General features: G+C 51.3%; 1 protein-coding gene across 3 annotated transcripts in view; it reads right to left on the bottom strand.

The window, feature by feature from the left end:
- Positions 1 to 541: 541 nt before the first annotated feature.
- LOC138649228 (dual specificity protein phosphatase 22-A-like) overlaps positions 542 to 14,312 on the bottom strand; it is a 61,059-nt gene continuing 47,288 nt past the window's right edge. For 2 of the 3 annotated variants that reach the window (XM_069739440.1, XM_069739438.1), the window contains 4 exons: positions 14,007 to 14,056; positions 8,201 to 8,275; positions 7,644 to 7,815; positions 753 to 1,250 (listed from right to left, as the gene is read on the bottom strand). In XM_069739440.1, the coding sequence (XP_069595541.1) occupies positions 1,056 to 1,250; positions 7,644 to 7,815; positions 8,201 to 8,275; positions 14,007 to 14,053 (489 nt within the window). In that variant the 5' untranslated portion in view covers positions 14,054 to 14,056 and the 3' untranslated portion in view covers positions 753 to 1,055. Of the gene's footprint in view, positions 1,251 to 7,643; positions 7,816 to 8,180; positions 8,276 to 14,006; positions 14,057 to 14,312 lie in introns of all 3 variants that reach the window. The other variant, XM_069739439.1, reaches the window with a different exon arrangement.

The following is a 14,312-nucleotide window of genomic DNA, read 5'->3' as shown; positions in this document are numbered from 1 at the left end:
AACATGGGGAAAAACGCTGAAATACTGGATGGAAAATCAGCTTTACCATCAATGTCAGGCAGCAGCTGCCTAGGTAAATACAGGAGCCGAGGGCGGCCCAGGATAAGAGCCCACCAGTCACCAGGTCGGCCACACCAGGAATCCTGTGCGCAGTGCGGACCACCTGTGTATGAGGAGGATGGCGCAAGATGACAGCGGAGGCAGCGCAGGATATTATGGGAATGGCCGTCTTGAAGAACCCTAGGGGTGTCCAGTGCGGAGAAAACACATGGTAGGGGCCATGTTATCACAGTGTGCGGATATATGAGCGGACCGTACATACATCTGTACAATGATGTTCACACCTGGGCCTGTGACAGGGACAAGGGGGCATCCACTATAACTAGGGGAAAGGTGTGTGTACTGTACAAGCTGTGAGACCATGGGTTCTTTATCATACAAGCGGTAAAACTAAGGATTCTTTACTATCCGAGCAGGGAGATTTCTGTTCAAGTAGTGAGACTGTGGATTCTTTACTGTAAGAGCAGTGAGACTATTGCACTCTCGGTCAGATGATGGTCAAATCACTAAATAAGTTCTAGAAGGACCTCGATTCCTTTCTAGAAAGTAGAATATCACAGTTTATGGGACCTGGACTCCGGAGATCGGGATGTGGATCCAGTCAGTTATTCAGATTGCCAGATTCAGTGTTGGGAAGAGAAACCTGCGCAGAAGAGAAGCGTCAGCCCGATCACATCATTCACAAGTGAGACGACTGAAAGTAAAAGAGAATTGTGTGATTAATGGAACATTTTATTGCGACTTGATATAATTCCTAAGAAAAGAGAAGTAGAATGCAGAGAATGAATGTTCATGGCACAGAGGTGCGTCCGCGACCCGGCCTGAAAGTGTCCAGATACTCACACCCACAGGGGCGCTCGTCAGTGCTGAAGTTAGGGGGACTTTTGCAGTCATGTCTTGTATCTGCTGACCACCTGTAGCAGACCCCATGGTGGGCAGTGAAGCACACAAGCCCACCTGGCACATTGAACGTTCCTCCGCTTGCCCCAGTTATCCTATACGTCGCTCCACCTGTTTTTGGAGCCGTAAGCTTTATAAGGAAGCGAGTAGTCCATCTCCGACCGATTCATAGAGGGCTTCTGTGTTTGCCTCAGTTGCTCCTTCTGTTCTTGTTCGGACAGTAATCTGAGGACCCTCTCCTGATCTTTGAAGGGGCTTCTTCCATATTCCTGCAGCAGCCACATTCGGTACTGTAGGGGCGAAAACAGGGATCACCATAGGTCTTATAGGCTGTCCAGAATTAGAGAAACATGGCTGAGCTCCTCCAAAAATGAGCGGCACCTGCGCATATTGGGCTGAGCTGCAGTACCAGACACAACCAGTAGGCAGCTGTGGTGCTGTTCCTGTGAAGAAAGCGGCCATGTGTCTCTCCTCCTTTATATGCTCCGGGACACTTCTTTATTTTATGCATTGTCAGATTTTGTGCCAAATCCTGCAGAATGGCGCACGCGGTTCATGAATTTGCCACAAAAACACTTTTTTTTTTAGAATATAATATATATATATATATATATATATATATATATATATATATATATCACATATAGGTCTTCAAATGCGCCAGAGCCTTGCTGAGATAAGTTAAAAAAATGTCACATTTGGTAAAAGTCACATTTAAAAAAAAAATCTAAAATATCTGGATAAGTAAAGTTGCCGAGAAAAGAAAGACTTAAAAAAAAAAAGAAAAAAACAATTAAAAATGTCACAAAATGAGTAGAGAATTTGGCACAAAAATAATAAAGACGTTAAAAAAACCCCCTGTAAATTACTCCAGAAAAGAAGAGCGACTGCATTGAAGAATGGAGGCCCAAGTGTTAATGAGCAGCAGATACTGGCGTCATTCTGCCGAGGCCACTCTCTTCAGATAAGAGCCATCCTCGATGGTTTCCCTGCTTGCTGATTGTTTCCAGGTAGCAAAAAGTTTATTTACACTGTACAAAAGTTTTACACAATGGAGGAGCCGTCCGGTGATACATTGTAACGCACTGATGTGAATGGACATGGTGCAGTGCTTAGTTTCCCCTGTGGGGGCGCTGTGGGGAGACTGAACACTTACTGACAGTCCCCCCCCCACTGATTACAGCAGATCGCTGGGGGTCCCCATAGAAAAGCATCAGGTGGAGGCGGAAAACGAAAGCCGCACGGTGGAAAGTATCCACCCATCCCCTGCCCGGCGAGGAGCCTTGCCTGCCACAGACGAGCCTCACGCTCCTCCATCACATCAGCTACCGGCTTCCTTTTCTTCACAATGAGGTTCTCTCCTTTCCTGTCTCCTCGGCCATTTTGCTGGCATTTACTTAAACCACAGACTTGGTTTTGGTTGACGCCTCTGCTCATGGCTGAGGCCCCTGACACGCGATGTGTCCCCCGAGCAAAGGGTGGAGACACCAAGAGAATGAGGTGGCAAATGGCCACAAATCCTGCACATCGGTGACATTATACAGAAAAGAACTCGGGGAGTTTGGTGGAAACCTCGACAATGGAGAAGTGGGGACGGTCCATGAGCTCAGCCCCCCGACCCCTCCAGGTCATCAGCGCCATGATATGCGATGCATTGAGATCAAACCCTACATGTCCCAGATATGCCCCCTCACTACAGGGACCCCTACATGTGCCCCCCCTCACTACAGGGACCCCTACATGTGCCCCCCTCACTACAGGGACCCCTACATGTGCCCCCCTCACTACAGGGACCCCTACATGTGCCCCCCCTCACTACTGCGACCCCTACATGTGCTCCTCACTACAGGAACCCCTACATGTGCCCCCCCTCACTACAGGGACCCCTATATGTGCCCCCCTCACTACAGGGACCCCTACATGTGCCCCCTCACTACAGGGACCCCTACATGTGCCCCCCTCAGTACAGGGACCCCTACATGTGCCCCCCTCACTACAGGGACCCCTACATGTGCCCCCCCCCTCACTACAGGGACCCCTACATGTGCCCCTCACTACTGCGACCCCTACATGTGCCCCTCACTACAGGAACCCCTACATGTGCCTCTCACTACAGGGACCCCTACATGTGCCCCCCCTCACTACAGGGACCCCTACATGTGCCCCCCCTCACTACAGGGACCCCTACATGTGCCCCCCCCCTCACTACTGCGATCCCTACATGTGCCCCTCCTCACTACAGGGACCCCTACATGTGCCCCCCCTCACTACAGGGACCCCTACATGTGCCCCCCCCTCACTACAGGGACCCCTACATGTGCCCCCCTCACTACAGGGACCCCTACATGTGCCCCTCACTACTGCGACCCCTACATGTGCCCCTCACTACAGGAACCCCTACATGTGCCCCTCACTACAGGGACCCCTACATGTGCCCCCCCTCACTACAGGGACCCCTACATGTGAACCCCTCACTACTGCGATCCCTACATGTGCCCCCTCACTATAGCGACCCCTACATGTGCCCCTCTCTACGGCGACCCCTACATGTGCCCCTCACTACGGCGACCCCTACGTGTGCCCCTCACTACGGCGACCCCTACGTGTGCCATTCACTACGACGACCCCTACATGTGCCCCCCTTCACTACAGGGACCCCTACATGTGCCCCCCTTCACTACAGGGACCCCTACATGTGCCCCTCACTATGGCGACCCCTACATGTGCCCCTCTCTACGGCGACCCCTACATGTGCCCCTCACTACGGCGACCCCTACATGTGCCCCTCACTATGGCGACCCCTACATGTGCCCCTCACTATGGCGACCCCTACATGTGCCCCTCACTATGGCGACCCCTACATGTGCCCCTCACTATGGCGACCCCTACATGTGCCCCTCACTATGGCGACCCCTACATGCGCCCCTCACTATGGCAACCCCTACATGTGCCCCTCACTATGGCGACCCCTACATGTGCCCCTCACTATGGTGACCCCTACATGTGCCCCCTCACTACAGGGACCCCTACATGTGCCCCCTCACTACAGCGGGGGTCAGACGCCGCTCCGACCTCACACCCTGTATCCTGCCACGATTGCGCCACTGGTGACGGCTGCAGCGCAGGATCCTGGACACGGCCAGAGGGATGCTGCACGCACACAATCATGGGTTCTTATCTGTCCGGCTGATCAAAGCACAGATCAACTGCAGCAAGACAAAGGGATTTTCCAGAAGGCAAAATGCTTCTCCCTGAAGCCCCCTGTGCCCTCACTACCCCAGCGTTACTGATGACCGCTCTCCATAGACTACAGAGGACCACAGGAGTCGTTGTACCTGCAGCCATCACGTCTTCTAACGTGCAGGAGGCAAAAAATTGTCATTTTTGCAAAAATTTGATCAGTAAATTGTATGTGGTGAGAATCGTCACAAATGTCCAGATCAGATAAGCAAATTGGTGGATTGGGAAAGTCCTGATTATTCTCATTTGCGCTCTACCTGTTGATGGACAGGACTACATCGTAGAATACCTCGGTCCTAAGGCAGCCATGCAAGACAGCTGGGGGTAAAATATTCATTTGGTCAATGGCGATTTATCCTGACCCCTCTCCCATATACATATAGAAAGGTGTTTTCACTAAGAAAAGGGGAGCGAGGAGCTGACAGACCCCTCTGTCTCCCTCCAGACCCCTCTGTCTCCTTCCACACCCTTCCGTCCCCCATCAGACCCTCCCTGTCTCCTTCCACACCGTTCTGTCCCTCTCCAGACCCCTCTGTCTCCACCTCCTTCCGTCCCCCTCCAGACCCGTCTCCCTCCACACCCTTCCGTCTCCCTCTAGACCCCTGTCTCCTTCCAAACCCTTCCGTCCCCCTCCAGACCCGTCTCCTTCCACACCCTTCCGTCCCCCTCCAGACCCGTCTCCTTCCAAACCCTTCCGTCCCCCTCCAGACCCGTCTCCTTCCACACCCTTCCGTCCCCCTCCAGACCTGTCTCCTTCCAAACCCTTCCGTCCCCCTCCAGACCCCTCTGTCTCCTTCCAAACCCTTCCGTCCCCCTCCAGACCCCTGTCTCCTTCCAAACCCTTCCGTCCCCCTCCAGACCCCTGTCTCCTTCCAAACCCTTCCGTCCCCCTCCAGACCCATCTCCTTCCACACCCTTCCGTCCCCCTCCAGACACCTCTGTCTCCTTCCACACCCTTCCGTTCCCCTCCAGACCCTTCCGTGCCCCTCCAGACCCCTGTCTCCCTCCACCCCCTTCCGTCCCCCTCCAGACCCGTCTCCCTCCACACCCTTCTGTCCCCCTGCAGACCCCTGTCTCCCTCCACACCCTTCCGTCCCCCTCCAGACACCTGTCTCCCTCCAGACCCCTGTCTCCTTCCAAACCCTTCCGTCCCCCTCCAGACCCGTCTCCTTCCACACCCTTCCGTCCCCCTCCAGACCCGTCTCTTTCCAAACCCTTCCGTCTCCCTCCAGACGCCTGTCTCCTTCCAAACCCTTCCGTCTCCCCTGTCTCCTTCCACACCCTTCCGTCCCCCTCCAGACCCCTGTCTCCTTCCACACCTTTCTACCCCACTCCAGAAATTCCTGTGACCCTCCAAACCCTTCTGTCGCCTATCGGACGCCTACAGACAGTTCTGTTCCCATCCAGACCCCTCTGTCCCCGTCAAGAAGCTTCTGGCCTCATGCAGACCTTTACGTGTCCCTCTACACCCCTTTACTTTGGACCCTTCTGTCCCCCCTCCAGATCCCACTGTCCCCCACCAGACTCCTCTGTTCCCTCCAGATCCTTCGGTCCCCCTCCAGACCCCTCTGTCAACTCTGGGACAGCTGGCCGCTGTGTTACAGGAGACAATCCTAGGGACCCCCATCACCACGGCTGCACGGCCCAGCACTGTTACATCGGAGGGTCCGATCACTACTAACCAATGTGACGGTGTCCTAAGTGAGGGAACCACAAGTGTCACAATAGCAGGAAGGGTTAATCTACACGGTGTTGCAATCGACATCAGCAGTTACTTGTACATGTGATGGACGGATCGTGACCCGGGAGAATTTCTAGATGATGTGTAAATCCTCGTGTGGGTGAAAAGGTGCAACGTCAGGACCCTGTGACCCACTGGGCCGCTCTGGGGTGTAATATGACGGCCACACAACAACATAAACACAATGACGAATATTAGTCAGCACACAACGTACACCGTGTGTGCAACTGAGCCGCAGGCAGAGCCCCCCATACATGATAGCGATACTGGGAGTAGTAGTATATAGGATCAGCCCTCATAAGAGCTCCTCTATAGCCCCCATAGTAGCCCCTGTATAATATCTCCTCTATAGCCCCCAGTATAATATCTCCTCTATAGCCCCCAGTATAATATCTCCTCTGTAGCCCCCTGTATAATATCTCCTCTATAGCCCCCTGTATAATATCTCCTCTATAGCCCCCAGTATAATATCTCCTCTATAGCCCCCAGTATAATATCTCCTCTGTAGCCCCCAGTATAATATCTCCTCTGTAGCCCCCGTATAATATCCCCTCTATAGCCCCCAGTATAATATCTCCTCTATAGCCCCCAGTATAATATCTCCTCTGTAGCCCCCGTATAATATCCCCTCTATAGCCCCCTGTATAATATCGCCTCTATAGCCCCCTGTATAATATCTCCTCTATAGCCCCCAGTATAATATCTCCTCTATAGCCCCCAGTATAATATCTCCTCTGTAGCCCCCAGTATAATATCTCCTCTGTAGCCCCCGTATAATATCCCCTCTATAGCCCCCAGTATAATATCTCCTCTATAGCCCCCAGTATAATATCTCCTCTGTAGCCCCCGTATAATATCCCCTCTATAGCCCCCTGTATAATATCTCCTCTATAGCCCCCAGTATAATATCTCCTCTGTAGCCCCCGTATAATATCCCCTCTATAGCCCCTGTATATCTCCTCTATAGCCCCCAGTATAATATCTCCTCTGTAGCCCCCGTATAATATCCCCTTTATAGCCCCCTGTATAATATCTCCTCTATAGCCCCCAGTATAATATCTCCTCTGTAGCCCCCATATAATATCCCCTCTATAGCCCCTGTATATCTCCTCTATAGCCCCCAGTATAATATCTCCTCTGTAGCCCCCGTATAATATCCCCTCTATAGCCCCCTGTATAATATCTCCTCTATAGCCCCCTGTATAATATCTCCTCTATAGCCCTCAGTATAATATCTCCTCTGTAGCCCCCAGTATAATATCCCCTCTATAGCCCCCTGTATATCTCCTCTATAGCCCCCTGTATAATATCTCCTCTATAGCCCCCTGTATAATATCTCCTCTATAGCCCCCTGTATAATATCTCCTCTATAGCCCCCAGTATAATATCTCCTCTGTAGCCCCCGTATATCTCCTCTGTAGCCCCCGTATAATATCCCCTCTATAGCCCCCTGTATATCTCCTCTGTAGCCCCCGTATAATATCTCCTCTATAGCCCCCTGTATAATATCTCCTCTATAGCCCCCAGTATATCTCCTCTGTAGCCCCCATCGTAGCCCCCCGTATTATATCTCCTCTATAGCCCCCGTATAATATCTCCTCTATAACCCCCCGTATAATATCTCCTCTCTAGCCCCCATCGTAGCCCCCCGTATAATATCTCCTCTCTGGGGGTCTCAGCTGTCCTTTTCATGCTCTTTTACCTCTTTCACTGTCGTCCTCTCATATTCCTGCAGCTGCTGCTGAAATCCGATGTTGGGCCCCACATACGCCCTCACGGCCCTCACCGCGGACAGACAATCCTCCCATCCACAGGACGTCACAGTCATCAGATAGGCGACTAAGATGGTGGTGCTGCGCGACACGCCGGCCAAGCTGTGCACACAGGAGACACCAGTGTCAGCCATCATCACCAGCCCGGGGCCCACAGAAGTTCTGTCATTATCTAATACGCTGTGTCCCAGCTCTGCGGCATGTTAACACCTCTGCTTGCTGTAGGTATATGTATGGCTGCCTTGTCTCCGGCACCGAGGACTGTCTACACTGGATACAACTAACAAACTCCCAGAAGTAAGAAATATTCCCAATGTTCGGGGCTATGTCACTTGTTATTCACCGACAGCAAGCGGAGATCTTAAAATGAAACGGTGAAGATTATAAAAGTAAGTTCAGTGTTACAGAACTTTTCTGGATATTAAAACTTCCAATAATGAAGAAATCTGCTAATCTGTAATATGCACCTTCTGTGTGCGGCACTGACCAGTGGACGAGGCAGCGGCCGCCGCTCACACGACACTCGTGGATGAACCGGACGCTCTTCTGAAAATGCTGAATCCTAGAAAAGAAAAACCGAAAAATAAGCGACAGAATCTAACCGGTCCTCATCTACGGCTGCTGACAACCGGCCGCCTGTGCGTGCTGTGTCACGGTTGTCAGGCCACCTTTTTCCACAGTTCGGACATGAGAAATTTCTAGATATATCCAAATAATCCAGGAATGTTCTGTAAAACTCTCTTCAATGTCTTTTCCTTTCAAACTCTCTGCTTGCTGTCAGTGAACATAAGCATATTACTATTTCGGATATTGATAAACCTAAACTGTTCCTGCTCACACAGCTGCCCTGCTTGTTACAATGTATCAGTATAGGTGGAGTGCAGGATAGCAGAGGGCTCACAGAGCATAGTCAACGCTCCAGCAGCTGTGCGAGGAGCACTAGGACTAGACTCATCCAGTGCATGGTGAAGGTCCGCATCTATGCTCCAGCAGCTGTGTGAGGAGCACTAGGACCGGACTCATCCCCTGCATGGTGAAGGTCTGCATCAATGCTCCAGCAGATGTGTGAGGAGCACAAGGACTGGACTCCTCCCCTGCATGGTGAAGGTCCGCATTAACGCTCCAGCAGCTGTGTGAGGAGCACTAAGACCGGACTCATCCCCCGCATGGTGAAGGTCCGCATCTATGCTCCAGCAGCTGTGTGAGGAGCACTAGGACCGGACTCATCCTCTGCATGGTGAAGGTCTGCATCAATGCTCCAGCAGATGTGTGAGGAGCACAAGGACTGGACTCATCCCCCGCATGGTGAAGGTCCGCATCAATGCTCCAGCATCTGTGTGAGGAGCATTAAGACCGGGCTCATCCCTTGCATGGTGAAGGTCCGCATCAACGCTCCAGGAGCTGTGAGGAGCACTAGGACCGGACTCATCCCCTGCATGGTGAAGGTCCGCATCTATGCTCCAGCAGCTGTGTGAGGAGCACTAGGACCGGACTCATCCTCTGCATGGTGAAGGTCTGCATCAATGCTCCAGCAGATGTGTGAGGAGCACAAGGACTGGACTCATCCCCCGCATGGTGAAGGTCCGCATCAATGCTCCAGCATCTGTGTGAGGAGCATTAAGACCGGGCTCATCCCTTGCATGGTGAAGGTCCGCATCAACGCTCCAGGAGCTGTGAGGAGCACTAGGACCGGACTCATCCCCTGCATGGTGAAGGTCCGCATCAACGCTCCAGCAGCTGTGTGAGGAGCATTAAGACTGGACTCATCCCTTGCATGGTAAAGGTATTATTATTATTATTAGGTCCGCATCAACACTCCAGGAGCTGTGAGGAGCACTAGGACCAGAGTCATCCCCTGCATGGTGAAGGTCCGCAGTCACTATGTGCAATGTGCACACTGTCACGATTCCCCGTGACCTACTAGATTCTCATCAGGCTTCTCTCAATAGATCGTCGCTTCCATTCGCTGACATTGGACACAGATTTGAAAAGTACTGAACAAATTGTAACAAAACCCTGCTCAGAAATGAAAGCCTTTATTTAAGATGCTATTGTTCTCTGGTGTCAGGATGTCGTCTTGGCTTTTTCTCACATATGTCGCGGTTTTGGATCATATGATGGCGGTCGTCCTGGCTGGGAAATGCTGAATGTACCGCGTGTATGCGCTGACATTTCAGATCTGTAGCCGAGATGATTCACGCTGACATTTCTGCAGCCGTCTCCAGAGACGACCAGGACTGTGAGGAACATGTGTAATCCGCCCCCCCCAGGCAGGAAACCACTGGGGGCCGAGCCGAGAGCTGCCGATAAGCTCTACACGTTTAATACATGGGCACATAGCTCCAACACGTGCAGAGGCGCAGTACGGAGATCGCCATACGTGCAACATTGCATCCTGACAAAACCTCAATGAGGGTCTATTTTAGGATAGCCCCCTGAGCCAGCCCTACAGAAAACAGGCCAAGTACCACCACCACATAAAGGGGGCGCCCATCCCCTTCCTCAAGAGGTTGGAGAAAATGGTCCCATAACTCTCAGCATAACCTGCGCAGACACAAACTGGGAGCTGTAGTCTTGCAGAGACAGACATTGGAGCAATATTACAGGCACCGGTGAAAATGGCGCGGCGGGTGGAGCGGGGCGGTGGATCGTCACTTTGCGGTGGATAGTCAGCGGCTCACACCTCCTGCAGCGGTTGTTACAATGTATCAGTGCAGATAACAGGTGTCAGCTGATCTATGATCCCCAGACTGGATACAAATGTATCAAAATAGATAGAAATAAACACAAATGTATCACAACAACCTCATCTTATGCCATCCACTCGCAGCAAGCAGAGGTATGGAAAAAGGTGAAGAATTAAAAAGGCAAAGTCGTCTATTAAGGCAGAACTTTTCATTACACCGCGATTTATATAAACCCAAAAGACGTCTCCGTGGCTCAGTGGGTAAGACTAGATTATAAATACTCATTGCTGTAGGACCCCCCACCCATTATTACTATATACAGCGTGCTACACTGCACACAGATGGAGGCACAAGGTGAGAAACCCACATCCTGAACAGGGGTCCGCAGTCTGGACACTAAAGAAACACCACCAAAAATTAGAAGGAAACGACAGCGAGACAGAAAATGGGGCAAAATGACCAACGGCCCCCGAGAACCGGCCCGGGGCGAGAACTGCAGCAGGAGGTTCAAGGTGCCCCCCAAACTCCAAGAAATGCTTCCCTGCACGTTCCTCCTCGCACCCTGCGTCCTAGTGTACTGATCGATCATGGGCCACAGCCTGCACTGAGACATTGTAACAAACCATCAGCGCAGAAGATGCTTTTAGTCTCACACTGGATGCAAGTGTAGCAAACCCCCAGCTATAGGGACAGGTAGGCTTAGATAAGATTTCAGTCTCTCCCTGATTTTTTTTTTTACATTAACTGACAGCAAGCAGAGATCTTGAAAATGGAAGTTAATGGAAACACAAAGTCTAGAGCATTTCACTGTATGGAGATTAGTCTCAATTTACAGTTTCAGGGTTCATCAGGAAAAGGCAAAAATGTGATAATATCGTTATCTCATGTTCCCAACACCGATCCCAATAATCAAAAGCGCCACCTACAGGCGGGAAAAATCAAGAAATGCCGGAGCGCAGGCGAGAAAGATGTTTTTCAGAATGAAACGTTTCACAAATCAATGTTTCTATTTTCACAGAAACGATTGTAAAACCTGAACTTGAGACGGCTCCGAGGTCGGCAGCAAGCGATTGCATCATGACACGCCCGGGCGAAAAGAGAGCAGATGAATGAACGAGACGCCCCTTCCCGCGGTGAATCTGCAGCAAGGAGCGAAGGCCGAGGCACGCTGCATGAAAAACAGCGATGTTCTGCAGATCACAGCTGTAATAACCTGCAAGCCTTATAGTGCCTTGAAGAAGTCTTCACACCCCCTGAATTAGCTCTATCTTTCTATCACCTCTGACCAGCTTCTCTGCCCCTGCTGTAGAAAAGCCTCCCCACAGCAGGATGCTGTCTCCACCATGTGCGACGGTTGGGATGGTGTTTTCAGGGTTATGTGCAGGGTTAGTTTTCTGCTACACATAGCATTTTTCCTTTGGTCTCATCTGACCAGAGCCCCTTCTTCCACATGCTCCTTGTGACCATACATGACTTTTTGAAAACTACAAAAAGAACTTCTTATGGCTTTCAATAAAGTCTTTCTTCCTTCCATTCTCCAATAAAGATCATATTTTTGGCGTATAGGACTAATAGTTGATCTGTGGACAGATTCTCCCACCAGAGTTGTGGATCTCTGCGGCTCCTCCAGTGACCATGGGCCTTTTGGATGCTTCTCTCATTAGTGCTCTCCATGCTTGGGATGTCAGGCTAGGCGACGGCCATGTCTTGGTAGGTTTGCAGTTGTGCTATACTCCTTCCATGTATGGATGATGGATTGCACGCTGCTTCGTGAGATGTTCAGAGCTTGGCTATTTTTTCTAACCTAACCCAGCTTTCCTCTTTACCACAACTTTATCCCTGACCTTTCTGGTGAGCTCATTGGTTTTAATGATGTTGTTTGGTCACTAAAGTTCTCACACAAACCTCTGAGAAGAAATCACACCCAGGAGGATACAATGTACTAATTATGTGACTTCTAGAGGTGATTGGTCACTCAGGATATTATTTAGAGACATCAGACTACAGGGGCTTGAATACTATTGCACCTCACCATTTTCAGATTTGCATAAAATAAATAGAAAACCTTGTATCGTTTCCTGTACACGTTACAAATACTCACTACATTGTGTTGTATCACAGAAAATCCCAATAAAATACATTTACGTTTGTGTTTGTTACGTGAAAAATGTGGAAAAATTCACGGGGTATGAAGACTTTTTCAAGGCGCTGTAATACTATGTATCTGTTAGGAGGTGGAGGAGCAATGTTCTGCAGTGGTGTAATGCTCTGCAGGATATACTTACACATGTGAAGCCACCCCTCTCAAGCACCCGTGCCATGGGTCGCCCAGATCTGCAGACTGCAGAGGTGGCTCTTCTTGGAGAAGAGGAAGTGGTCGGAGGGGTCAGACAGAGAAGCTGGAGAGCACCAGATTCGGGGGAAAGGCGAGGAAGTGTTTTTTTTTCACAGTAAAAGTTCTTGGAAGAAGTGACACTTATTGGGCAAGTTGTTTATCAGCTGCCACCGTCCACTGTGGCCCCCACAGAGCTGGAGATACAACTGTGTGGGGGTCCCATGAGGTGTTTGGGGGGTGTCCGGATAAGATGTTACCACCATATATGTCCTAAGAGAGGGGAGGGCGCCCACATGTTGTCAGTGCTATCACCACAGGGGGACACGAGGGGGCCGTGCGGGGGACACGAGAGGTTGTGTGGAGGGACATGAGAGGCCGTGATGGAGGGACACGAGAGTTTGTGCGGAGAGACACGAGAGTTTGTGCGGAGAGACACGAGAGGCCGTGACGGAGAGACACGAGAGGCCGCGACGGAGAGACACGAGAGGCCGTGACGGAGAGACACGAGAGGCCGTGACGGAGAGACACGAGAGGCCGTGACGGAGGGACACGAGAGGACGTAACGGATGGACACGAGGACGTAACGGATGGACACGAGGACGTAACGGATGGACAAGAGAGGCTGTGACGGAGGGACACGAGAGGCCGTGACGGAGGGACACGAGAGGCCGTGACGGAGGGACACGAGAGGCCGTGACGGAGGGACACGAGAGGCCGTGACGGAGGGACACAAGGGGCAGTGTGAGGGGACATAAGGAGCAGTTTGAGTGGACACGAAGGGCTATGCGGAGGGAGAAGAGGGACTGCTCCAGAGGACACGAGTGACTGCACAGGAGGGACACAAAGGGTTGTATGGGGACACGAGGGGCTGTGGGGGGACACAAGTGGCAGTTTGGGGAGACACGAAGGTGTGTGCGGAGAGACACGGGGCTGTGTGGAGTATTTCTACATCCGCACTGGAGATTGCCCAGTGCCTAATAATACAATTTACACAAATCCGATTTCCAGGCCAAATCCGCTGGTCACGCCTGTATTTGTGTGCGGCGTCACAGTTATATTAGATTGCGAGTTCCTATGACAAGAAGCTCCCCGGCCGTCAAACCGATACTCCACAATGGGTGAGAAAATGTAAGAATGAGAGAAACCTCCGACTGTGGAGGAAACAGACGCTCGGGTTTCCACTGAATGGCAGCGACCGAGGAGAGCAGCGACAAGTGCAAGAGATGAAACTGATCTGCAACATGACACGAGATAAATCCGGAAATTCTTACAGGTTCTGCCGCTCGGAGTCACAGGCCGCGATACACAGATAGGTCATTTCCTGCAAGGGAGAGAGCAGAAATCATGGTCATGAATGTGGGGAGACCCTGGTGGCAGTAACACACGACATGTACAGCCACATTCATGTATAAAACACTCCAGATTATCAGGCACCTCACAACGTGAACAATCAGGGTTCAGCCTCATTGATTTCATTGTGTTTGGGGGAAGCCTGGGGGGGTACCAGCGGGGTCCTTGGAGCATCTGCTGGGCAGTATAACTTTTGCTGGGTGGATCGGCAGACATTTATAATGCTT

This window comes from Ranitomeya imitator, chromosome 9, assembly GCF_032444005.1.
Source record: "Ranitomeya imitator isolate aRanImi1 chromosome 9, aRanImi1.pri, whole genome shotgun sequence".
Lineage (NCBI taxonomy): Eukaryota > Metazoa > Chordata > Amphibia > Anura > Dendrobatidae > Ranitomeya > Ranitomeya imitator.
This window is presented reverse-complemented; position numbering and strand designations above follow the sequence as displayed.